Source organism: Acomys minous, assembly GCF_964271855.1.
Source record: "Acomys minous genome assembly, chromosome: 15".
NCBI lineage: Eukaryota > Metazoa > Chordata > Mammalia > Rodentia > Muridae > Acomys > Acomys minous.
The window spans coordinates 15679022-15691498 of NC_140497.1; the positions used below are offsets into that span (position 1 = coordinate 15679022).

The following is a 12477-nucleotide window of genomic DNA, read 5'->3' on the forward strand; positions in this document are numbered from 1 at the left end:
AGGCACATTTTATTTCTAACATAGATCATGTAAATACATATTATCTTATATTGACATGTATACCTACGTATCTACTTACATTATTGCTTCTTTTTTTTTTCTGTTGGGTGAAATTCATACATCACTTTCAGAAAAAAAAATGTAGTCCTTTCTATGCCAAATCTTACAGTCCCATTTACTTAGTTCTTTATCAAATCAGCACTTTGTAGTTTGTGTGTACACGTGTCTACTCTTGCCTTGTTGTTTAGGAGTGTGGTAGACTTTAATGTGTCAGTCTAATATTCTCTGAGTGTGTGTCTCCATCACTGGAGTCAGGAGTATTGTATAATCCACAAGATAATCCCGTGTCATGATGGGTAAGGTGATGAAAGGAGACATACTTGAATTTATCAAATTTTAACAAGAGAGTGACCAGTGTTTTGTCACTGAGCATTACATCTGATTAGGTTTATAGCTATTATTTATCTAGGACAAACCGTTCTGTTACAAGGCACTGAGTTCCAGCCTCAAATGGATACCAAATTTTATTCTCCTTTTTAAAAACTATACAGTGGGTAAAATGTGGACTTTCTTCTACACCAGTAATATGGTAGGTTACTTGGGCTTATTTTCAAATACTGGACTCAATAGCCACTTTTGACATAAAGGGAAGTGAAACAATCCATTTTACAGAGAAGTCCCTAAACTTACAAAAGCTTTAGAAAGTCCCTAAAATTATGACCAGATTCACTAAATCTTTTGTTCTCCAAGGTATATATGCCAAAAGGCCTGCCAAGAGACACTCTTAGTCCAGCCAAGTTGCCCTGAGGAGCCAGTGACCAGCCTGTATAGAAATGGTCTTTCAGAGAAATGTTTAAAGTTTTGCCTTTAAAACCAAACTGTTACCCAAATACTGTAAAGTCATTTACTTATAACTATGTACTCATTCTGATTACTTATGTTGAATCTGTTCAGAATTAATGGATCTCTAAGAAAACCATTTTAATTCCTACTACAATGCCTTGGTGTCTCAATGGACCTTGTTCCTCATTTTTCCCTGTGGCCACAATTCCATAATGGATGTGTTTGAAGACCATTTGGTGGAACCAGTGAAGCATTGGAAACGATGACCGCTCCCTTCAATATGTTGGAGGCAATGTGTAGGTGGTGATATCCAATTGTAGCTTTGTGTGTTGTTCTGAGTCAATAAGGCCAGAAAAACAATTGTCTCCTTCACGAGATCCCTGTAAAAGATTCATTAAGAAAAAGCGCTCCTCCTCCATTTCCATCACTGCATTTGCTCATTGTGCTGTTCAGTATTAAAGAGGATGCCTTCATTTAGAGATGCTTCTTAGATCAGACTAACATTTTGATTGGAACAAGAGAAGCAAAGCTCTTCTGAATAAATCAGGCCCACCCTTGGGTGAAGGGCAGCTTGAGTTAGTCTTTCATCATTTACTCAGCTTTGCCATATGTCAGAGTTGCCTGGAGGAGTCTCCAGCTACCTAAGATGCCTATGAGAAACACCCTCTAACTGTGGAGCTGCTTGCAGGACCAGCTGCTTCCAGGTTCCAGATTTGTGAATCATGTTGTGGTGATTTTTTTAAGTTGGTGCAGTGGTCTTTGAGTCATTTCTGCTCCTGTAAGTAGCCCCTCACCCACAGCCCTCTAAGTAACCCTAATAAAACATTGGTTCACTAAATTGGCCTTTGGTGGTATCTGTACTTTGATCTGCCACTGATTTCCTGTCTCCCCAGAAATAGCGTCATACAATACCAAAGAATAGTGTTAGCCCAGAGTAGGCAGACCTTCCCACTAATGAAGATAATCCCAACAGACATGCCCAAACGATAACCACATCCAGACAATCTCCTACTGAGACTGTGTCAACTTGACCCTTAAAACCAAGCGCACACGTAATGTTATGAGAATTAACCCCACCCAGGGAGGAGTTCATCCAAACACTGAGTGAAGCAGAAGAACTCTTCAATAGCACATGGCCTGGGCTCACCTCCTGATTAAGGGGGTCCTGTGAGGACAGACCGGAAGCCTTTCACAGCCTATATAGAGCAGGTTACAACGTGTGTTGCCTTATGTGTGCTTCCATCTACAGCTGGCTCATAGGTACCAGCCCTGAGTTATGTTTTCTGAGCAATTGAGTTTCAGAAGCAGGAAGAACTGTAGCATTTAGTTCTTCAGATGATGCTTTCTGGGCATTTAAGTGAATTCAAAGGGGGCAGAGAGGCACAGATGAAACTGTCATAAAGCAAAGTGTGCTCTTGGGGAAGCTGGCCAATAGCCAACGCCATTCTTTCAAGGTGATTTGATAAATGTCTGTTTCTGCTGGTGAGTAGAAGGGCCTTTTAATTGGTAAGTGGCCCTGATGAACGAGTTTCCAAAGGCACAAGTTCAGCACACTTAAATTCTAATTAAGTTGGAGTATGTATGTATATATGTGTGTGTGGATGGATGGAAATACACACACACACACACACACACACACACACACACACACACACACACACACACATATATATATATATATATATATATATATATATATATATATATATATATATATATATATTCTCTTTATCTTTCTATATTGTCCAGGAGAAACTGCTTAGTCTATAGCCATCTTTGGTTGGTGAACGAGGCAAAGCCTCATTAAATGAATTAAATTTCTCATTTCTATGTAGCTTAGTATTTCTTTAGTAAGTTTATTAGTGAATCCTTTTAAAAATCATAATTTAACTGATGCTAAAACTTATTAATATCTCTTTATAACTCCAGCAGTATAGAAGCAATTGCCTACCTTAGAAAATATGTTCAATTAGTACATAAAGCTGTATGTGAACCATTGAAAGCATTTTTAGCAGGCTCCTGAAGGTGATGGCTATTGACTCGTCCTGCACTGTCCAATAGTTCTCAATAACAAACGCTTCCTTTGAAAAATGCTGACATGAGAATGTTGCAAAGGCCTCATAAAGCAATAAACTTGAAGTGTAATACTAGGTGGCCTTTCTGGTTATGTGACATCTGAATGCTTTATGTCAAGGCATAGAACCAAAGTCTATGGAATGTATTAGTCTCCCCTCATGACTGGCAAGCCATGGGAATGATTCCCTAGTCCCTTGATGACCAGAACCCTTATGGTTACCTGTGCATTGACGTGACCTTTATCAAGCTGGTCTGCTTGCCAAATACGACTGTAGTTTTCTGCTGACATTAGGCTGTCATTTTTCACTTGATAAACTATGTGCTCGAATCTTGCTGAGGACTCCAGTGGTTCAATCACATAGCTGATATTTTCCAACTGTAGGAACCCCCTGAATTCAGAAAGGCGATCATTACCAAAGCCATACACAGCCCCCCTCAAAGCTATCATCTGAAAAAGCAAGGAATAAAGAAACCACAGTGAAACAAATGGTTTTGTGCATTTTTCCCTGTTGGCTTCTTGCAGGCGCCACTATTTTTTAAGTGACCATTATTGGTCTTAATTCTGAAGTATAGCTCAGAGCAACCTCAAACTTTGCATCTTCTCGCCTTAGCTACTGAGTGCTGAGGTCACATGCACACACCGTCCTAGGCAGCAGTGCACTCCTTTTTAAAGACAGTATTGGAATTCAAGATCTATTGAGGTCCCTGGAAAGTGACACAAAATGGAAGGCCACTTCATATGTTTCAGGGAATAGGAAGCATCAGAACACCACAAGAGAAGTTATGTTCTGGTGAGAGGAGAGGAAGAGCTCTGGAAGATGGGAGGAAAAATGGGGTCAGACAGGCAACTCAGAGCAAAGTGCAAAATTGTCTTCAAGCTTGGCTCTTTGCAGTAGACCCAGATAGCCCAAGCTAAGGCATGGTCCACACAGCCCCCACCACAATGATACCAACAGACAAGCAGGCTCATGCAGGAGAAATTCCCCATTCTTAACAGCTGTATACCCAATACGGACTGTGGTCAGCCAGGGACAATCTATGACTTCAGACAACAAACCCATTCTGTCTCTCAGCACCACTGAGGGCTGTAACCAAATGGAATAAATGGAAGAGACTGTCATAGACAGGAGAAGGTCTGACACAAATGGCCACAATAATAAAGGAAATCCACAGGTTTGCTACAATCTCTATTTTTAAAAAATCTAAATCTAGCTGGGGGCAGGGGGTAAAATCCCAAGACTCACATGGAAGGACAAAAGACCCTGATCATCCAAGCATTTCTGAGCAAATCAGGAAATCTAAAGCATCAAAATACTGAACTTCAAGTTCCACCACAGAGCTATTGTTACAAAATGGCAGGTTATTGACATAAAACAAACATGTAGACCAATGGTGTAGGACTGAGAACACAGAAATCAGACCACACATCTACTCTCAGTGTCTTTTGTTGGAGAGAAGTCTGGGTGAATGTTGTTGGGAAAATTAGATACTCACAAATAGAAAACGAACACAAATCCCTCTCCTAACTAATACAGAATTTAACTGAAAATTTACCGGAGAACTTAGTATAAAACCTGAAACACTAAAAGTACTAGAGGAAAATGTAAAGGAAGCACTTCAAGAACAGGCATTGACAAGGGCTTTACTTAGACAATAATAAAGGTGCCTGCACAGCAAAGGGACAATTAACAAAACAGTGACATATCATACTGTCAGCCGTTCACCTGTCCTACTAGATAAGTACCTAGAAAAAATATATATATATATATGTATGTATAACCATAAAAATTAAGAAAAAAGTAGTGACCAAGTCAATAAATGGAAAAAAAAGATGTAAAACTCACTTCTCAAAATGTGTTCAAATGGCCAATAGATATATGGAAAATGTTCAGACTCACTTGCCATCAGATAAATACAAATCAAAACTACAGAACCACAGATAAATGCAAACCAAACTGTAAAGTGCGTTAGCAAAGGGGTAGAGCACTTGCAAGCCAGGCCCAAGACCTTGGAGAGCTACCCAGATACTTGAAGAAGAGAGAGAGAATGCTACTGAGATTCCTCCTATCCCCAGTAGGAATGGCTATTACACCCAAAATCAAAACTAGCAAACGCTGGTGGTGATGAGGGAAAAGAAAGGCTACACAGTGCTGGCAGAGGTGTCAATCAGTAAGCTACTATGGGGACCAGTAGGAGATCCCCGAAAAAGCAGCAGCAAAGGATCCAACTGCTGCACTCACGAGCATGCACGATGCTCAGGCAGCTTTCCACCCGAGTGACAGAGTACCTGAGAAACCTTGGGCAGGAAAGATTTATATCTTTCTCATGGTTTCGGGGACTCCAGCTCATGAGCACTTGGCCTTGTTTCTGACCCTGTGGCCAGACAGAACTTCATGGTTAAAGGCAGCATAAAAGAACACTTGCTCACTTCAAGTCAGACAGAAGCCAAGGGGGAGGGGAACGTGACAGATACCCCAAAGGTACACGCCAGTGATCTACACCCTCTGCCTAAGCCCCTCTGCCTCATAGGCCACTCCACTGTGAACCATCTTGGGTCGATCCATCAGCAAGTTAGTGTCCTTGTGGCCCAATCACCTTTTCAATGTGATACCACCTGGGACCAGGCTTTCAACTCAGAAGCTCATGGACGATGTGTCACAACAACAGCGCAGCACACAGAGAGAGACAAAGTCAGGGGATGTAAAGGAACCTAGTGCTGTGTTTACTGCAATATTATTCCCGGTAGCCAAAATTAGTCTATGTGTCTGTAGCAGGCAGCTACACAAATGAAATATGAGATCTATACACAGCTGGGTACTATCTAGCCATAAAGGAGCATACCAAATATAGGAAATTCGTGGAATTAAATGATGTAATGTAACAGCCAACTTTTTGCAGATGCAGAATGACAAGTATATTTTTTTTTAGTGTGGTCTAGAAAACAATTAAGTGTGACTGAAATTAGTGGAAAGGCTACAAGGGAAGTAGCTATAGAGAAGGAGAGAGGAAAGGATGTAAGAGTAGAGAGTTGTATGACAGAAGCAATCAAACCACGCTGTGTAGCTGTGTGGAAGTGTCACCACAAGATCAACTGAGACACACAGTTAGTAAGGACTCATAGATATAATGAAAGCCATACAGTAAGGTAGACAAAGACCTAGAAGTTGATGAGAATATTAAGAAGGATGTTCTTGTGGTTACAAGGCAAAATTAAGAAAAAATTGAATTCAGAATAGAAATCTTGAAAGGTGCTAACATGAAAAGGAGGCAGAAGACTCTGTCTCTGTTCTTGAGTCATCTTCTGTGGATGACTTTTTTATGTTTCCTACAGAAATGGCCAGTTGGCTTAGTTCTGTGAAATCACTTGATCACTGAGGAGCCTTCCTTATTAGCTGTCTCATGCTCAGCACTAAGCTTGCACCATGTTGTGTGGACTTACTAGAGTTAAACAACCAATAAAGGCCATTTTTCCATGGTGAGATAATGAAGGAAAATAAAGCTTTAGCCTTTAAAGTTTCCTAGAGTTCCCATTTCTCAGACCATCCCTTCCTGCCCAGCACCCAGCAAAGTTAATCTGAGTGACAACTTAGGTTCAAGTGTTAGTATGAATAAAAGGCCATTGGGGAGAAAAACTTTCAGAGTTTCATTGTGGATTTCTCTTGACTTATGTCCACTTACTGTGGTTTCACTTTAAAACGTATCCCACCATGTTCATATATAAATATTCTCTAGGATGTTATTACCTGAGGCCAGAGCAGATGTTGAGTGTCACAGTGGAGTTTGAAGATTCATCAACATTTCCTCGGTAATGGCAATGTGTCTAAACAACAACAACAAAAACAACAACAATAATAAAAATACAAGACACATGAATAAAGACCAAATACTTAAAAAATAACAACAACAAAAGAATGTGTTGTCAACTATTTCAGAAGGCTCACGAAAGTAATAGACTTGATAATATGAAATCATGAATTTTCCAGAAGTATTAATGTGAAGTCTCAGGAAACAATATTTAGGGCATTCTCTTTACCAGCACATGTGTGTTTTCTCCATTTTTCTATCTCTTTCCCATGACATTTCCATGTATAGAAGTTATCCACATAACAGTCGGTCAGAATTACAAGGAGTAAAAGATTTGAATTAGTGTCACCATGGAGCTTGGGAATTAGCATCATGATAGGGTTTTCCTAGCACATGCAAAGCCTCTCAGCAACTAAACACAATGACTTAAAGGGGCAAGTACTGTAATTATACTGCACATCCCTTTTAACAGCAAAACACAAGATAACACATACTTAAGACATCTGATTCTTACCATAAAGTGTGAAGAGTCAGAATACAGAGATCCAGTTCCATTATATGTGTAAACCAAAAAATTCTGGGACAAGAATGAGCTACAAGTAAACCAATAAATACAATTTAAGTCATAATTTAACATGAACATACACATTAATAAAAATAACGTTAAGTGCAATGGGTTCATATAATATGATCCAAATACAGTAATTTTATGGTGCTTTCATTCTGGTACTGTTTTTTTAAAAAAACTAGTATATGGGAAGAATCATGAAAACTCAACCTTGGACAGACCCTGGGACAACACTGTCAGGGATTGCTTCATTGAACAAACACCCACTATAGCATGGGTCCTCTTTTGGCTTCCAGACGATAGCACTGAAGACCAGACAGTGCTTCTGATCAGTCAGAGTCGCATATTGTTAGGTGACAATGAATAAGATCTGGGCATTGTAGGGTGGTCACACAAGAGTAGAGGATGATGTGACAAGGCTCACTAGATAGATGGCTTCTCGATATGAGGAATAAGCCGAATGGACTTTCAGACAGAGCTGGGATAAAATGAAAGGGTCCTGATCCAGAAACGTGTACATATATGAAGAGCAGCAGTGGGTACTGTGTCTGGAATACAGCATGGAGTGACAGAAAGGACAGTGAGATGGTGTCACACAGGGTTAAAACTTTGGAGGGATGAGGCAGATAAAGATCATAACACAGCAACATTTTAAGAGAGTCGAACTCAATTCTGTATTGACAACAGTCTGCATTGCAAATACCCAGGAGCCAAGACCAGGTAGAATCAGGCCATCTAGGCCATCCGTGATGGAGTCTTGAGTAAAGATGGGAACCACAGTGGAGGCCTGATTGTGTGTATACTTTAAGGGTAAACATATGGGACTGAATAACCCTCTGGACCCAGGGGAAGGCAAAAGGAAAAAAACACCAAGCATGGGTCCAAGGGATAATCTTCTTCTTTCTTCATATATTCTTTTTCTTTCATTCTTAAAAAAACAAAACAAAACAATAAAAACCCGCTTGCTGTTTACTAAGAGGGTTATGAGAAATGCGGATTCGGAGAAAGTGTCAGAGTTTTGCTTTTAGCAGGTTACCAACAGGAATTTGATAATGAGATTAAGTAGTGAATGGATGGGGAATCCATCTGAACAATGCACAGATATAAATTACAAGCAGCCAACAGCGGAGGCACTTCCAGGCAGACTGAACGGAAACACGAACTGACTGAACACCCACTACAAATAAGGTTCAGTTTAAATTCTCAGACCAGAAAGACGAAGAAGAATTTGCAAAGGAGTAATGCAGACAGAAAGATAATAGTAGGGATACCGGTATGAGTCAGGTCAGGGCCAGGGGTTACGGGGGTGCCCTGGAATCCAACAGAGAAAGCATTATATGAAAGACGTGAACCAGCAACGTATCAGTTGGTAGAGAATAAATAATTAAGTGAAGACCAAAACACAACTGGAGCATTTAACAACTCTGCAGGCCAGTGGTGATCTTATAAAAGCTTCCATTCATTTTAGTGGGCCACACTGTAGAAGGGAAGGCCAGTGGGAGGTTAGCAGACATCGGGACTGAAGGTAACTTCTACAGCCACAAAGCAAACCGAAGACAAGCAACAGTTGCCGCCCATCTGCGCTGATCCCCGAAGCTCAGCAGAGACTGTCCGATCCTTCCTGTAAGAAATGCTGAGAAAATGCAATGAAGATATAGAAACATCCGTTGTTGCTTTGGATTGTGAGTGGGAACAGAGATCAACCAAAATTACAAGAGTCCTGATAGATAAGGGAAGAAACATTACTGCATGGCACTGAGGTTACTGAAGCTGGCATGGGAGATTTTTATATGTAAAACCTGGTAAGAAAGACTGTTTTAAATCACATAAATAACGTGTGCATCAAAAACTGAAGCAATTGGAAATCCCCAACAATAACCATTTGATTACTAGGTATTTGATTTTGGAACTCTATATGGCCTACCATGCCTGGGTACAAGGCAACATTTAATTGAAGATTTCCAAGTATGTTATTTATTTCTCAATTTAAAAATATAAATCTAGAAAGTTGAAGACAAAAGCCTCATAGATCCAATATTCTGGATCTAATGGGTCTTAAACTGAGAAGTTGACTGACCACTATACTGCACTACTAAATTTTAAAACTGCATATAAACTGTAAAAGAGTAAAAAACCTTTTGCCAAAAAAGAAAATGTGTCTTACTAGTTCTTGAGATGCAGAAAATAGGGCTTCCCATCAATTGTAACGACGTAAGTCACCTAAAATAGAGCAAATTGATAGAGGATTTAGTAAAGCGGATGTACGCAATGTAAGATAGTATTTTTCATTTGTTAGTTATAAATACCTCAGCATATGAAAAATGAACATATTCTTTAGTATCTATTGTGTTAATTAGTAAGATTTTAGAATTGAGTGATTTAGAATAGTGTGATTTGGTGTATAGATTGAAATGTCTGGAAAGGAATATATTTTGAAAAATATAATTGTAGCATTATTAATATTCTATCAATTTCTTTTATCTAGCAAAACATTCATTTCTAATAAAAAAAATAAGGCATGATTGAGGGCTTATGTTACAAGCCAAACATAATGAACTAATAAACAATTTATAAATACACACATATTGATTATACAAATATCAGCTCTTAACATGTGAAACTACAAGGGGGCAAAAAGCCTAAGAGAGTACACAGACAAGAAGCCGTGAGCAATGCTACAGGCCAAAGGCAGAGCTTCCAAACATCAGGAACTGATAACAGTATTCACTCTCCTCCTCCTCCTCCTCCTCCTCCTCTTTCTCCTCCCTGTTACACAAAGTGACAGTAGAGGTAACATTTACATCTACGTGCAGACTGACACCAAACCCAACAACTCTCTATGTTTCCTTATAAGCTGAACTAACAGAACCTGTGAACTTGGTAGGAGACACCCAGAAGTCCAAGAACACACAGATGTAGACCATGGCTCACAACCTAGACCTCTGGCAAAGTTGCCCCCTTATGACTGCTGCAAAGCGGTCAAACAAAATTCTAAAACAAACAAAGAAACAAGACTTCTTATGACATCTTATGAAAATATTTCTTACGTTGGAAGAGACTGGGACTTTTGCTGGAAGTCAAAGCTTAGTTAATGATACATCATTTAATATGTCAATGTCACTTAAGAGTCCCTTAAGTCCCCGGTCCTCTGGCTCCTACCATCTTTCTGCTCCCTCTGCAATGCTCCCTTAACCTTAGGCATGGGCCTGTTTGGTAGAAGTGTCATGCTGCTGTCCCAGGAAAGAATGCTTCTGTACGCATGCTTGTTGTGATGATTGTTTTGTGAAAACAGCAAGTAAGACAAAGTGACCTTGTGTAACAAAGATGAGTCCTAAATGCTGGAGACAGCATTTTTTGAACAACATGGTGTGGGGAAGGGATGAGGGCTATTTTACAGATATGTTTAACAGGGCTTCCCAGGAGTTAAGTTACTCTCCATGCCTTACCCCAAATGGCCCAGATAACAGACAGCACTGAGAAAATACCATTATCACGCAGTATCCACAGTAGATACTTGCTGTATAAGACTGCTTTAGACCTGTTGGTTGCATGTGCACGAACACGGACTGGCACACGCATGCACTTGGACACACCGCTGTGAGTCAGAGGCATGAAAGAGATTAAGTTTACGTATTAATTTAGATCAAGGCAAGTGAGGTTAGTTGATAATGTTATTTTCTTAAAGGTAGGCTAAAATGGCTGAGTGCACAGCGGGACATCAGGCCAATCCTTAAGTGAAACTGGGGTGTAGGATTAACTAGTTTGAGGTCTAGCAAAAGATCTAGTCTCTTAAAATATAAGCAATATTTTCATAAAAATTCATCGCCAAAAAAAAATTCATCACCACCTCACTGACCCTAGTTTGGCAATTTCTCACAAACTAACCATATCCTTACCATGGGATTTAGCAATCACCACCCTGGCTGTTTTCATATAAGAATAAACATTTTACACCAGCTCAGGGACATTGCTTGCTACTACATGTAGAATCACCAAAGCTTGGAAGCAACCAGAGAACACTTCAGAAAATTCACTGATAAGCAAACGGTGGTCCATCGGAGCAATGACGCATTACCTAGCAACAGAAAGAAAGTGGTACTCGTGCCACTGAAGGGCAGGACAGAGCCTTAGATATACACTCTTAAGTGAAAGAAACCATCTATACACAGTCTATACACACCATCAGCGCGATTGTAACACATTCTAGAAAAGGCAAAACCCACAAAGACTAAAGTGAGAAGTGACCACCAAGGGTGTGTGTGTGTGTGTATGTGTGTGTGTGTGTGTGTGTGTGTGTGTGTGTGTGTGTGTGTGTGTAAGTGCATGGAGCCAAGAGAATTTGGTGTCCATATGCACAATTATCTATCTATCCAAGTTGACAGAATGTACAGCTTCAATGAGTTGAAACATATGCTAGAGACTGGTTGGTCTCTGTCCAGAAGAGAATTAGGGGCTATTCTATGAAAGGAAGTTAACACAGAAATATGCAAAATCAGAGTTTAAGACGCCTAAGGTAAATGGGAAGTAGAAAGTGAAGAGAAATCAATCAACTGGAAACATAAAAGCAATAAAATGTTCGTTTATTTTTAAACACAATCTGCTTCTTCCCATGAGCCACCCCTGTCAGGTCTAACGTGCTGACCGCAAATGTCAGAACTGATACCTGCCATGCTTATATACACGACAGAGGTCAAAGGGCAATCAAAGGGCAAGCAGACAGGGCTGCACACAATTTTCACAAATAACTACAATCAAATAAAATTAATTAATGCTACACCAATGCCACAACTCACTCAATATAGAACAGACAGTTTTAAGAACTTTAACCCTAGCAGGAAGTTGAATGGTGATTAAAGATAAACAGCAAATAGTGTTACTAGAATACTGTATCAAAATTTTAGGAAGTAACACAATGGTTTACAAAAGAGGAGTGAACACTCTCCAATTAATCTTATGAGAATAGTTTTGTCCCAATACCCAAACCAAAGACTGGACTAAATAAAAACCACATATGTCAATGTCCTACACACACACACACACACACACACACACACACACACACACACACACACACCCTTAACTAAATATTAACAAACAGAACTCACACATTATAAACATGATCACATGCCATGACAAAGTAGAGTTGACTTTGAGGGTGTGTGGCTGCTTCAACATTTGAAAAACGT

General features: G+C 39.8%; 1 protein-coding gene and 1 long non-coding RNA gene across 3 annotated transcripts in view; one reads left to right on the plus strand and one right to left on the minus strand.

The window, feature by feature from the left end:
• Positions 1 to 12477, plus strand: part of LOC311584389 — a 122000-nt gene that overhangs the window by 105397 nt on the left and 4126 nt on the right. The window lies entirely within an intron of this gene.
• ADAM18 (ADAM metallopeptidase domain 18) overlaps positions 1 to 12477 on the minus strand; it is a 62455-nt gene that overhangs the window by 44994 nt on the left and 4984 nt on the right. For both annotated transcript variants that reach the window (XR_014774849.1, XM_084758635.1), the window contains exons 3-6: positions 9456 to 9511; positions 7238 to 7316; positions 6663 to 6739; positions 3140 to 3308 (exon numbers count right to left, since the gene is read on the minus strand). Coding sequence is in view for 1 of the 2 variants with exons in the window: in XM_084758635.1 (XP_084614761.1) it covers positions 3140 to 3308; positions 6663 to 6739; positions 7238 to 7316; positions 9456 to 9511 (381 nt within the window). In the remaining variant the exon portion in view is untranslated. The remainder of the gene's footprint in view (positions 1 to 3139; positions 3309 to 6662; positions 6740 to 7237; positions 7317 to 9455; positions 9512 to 12477) is intronic.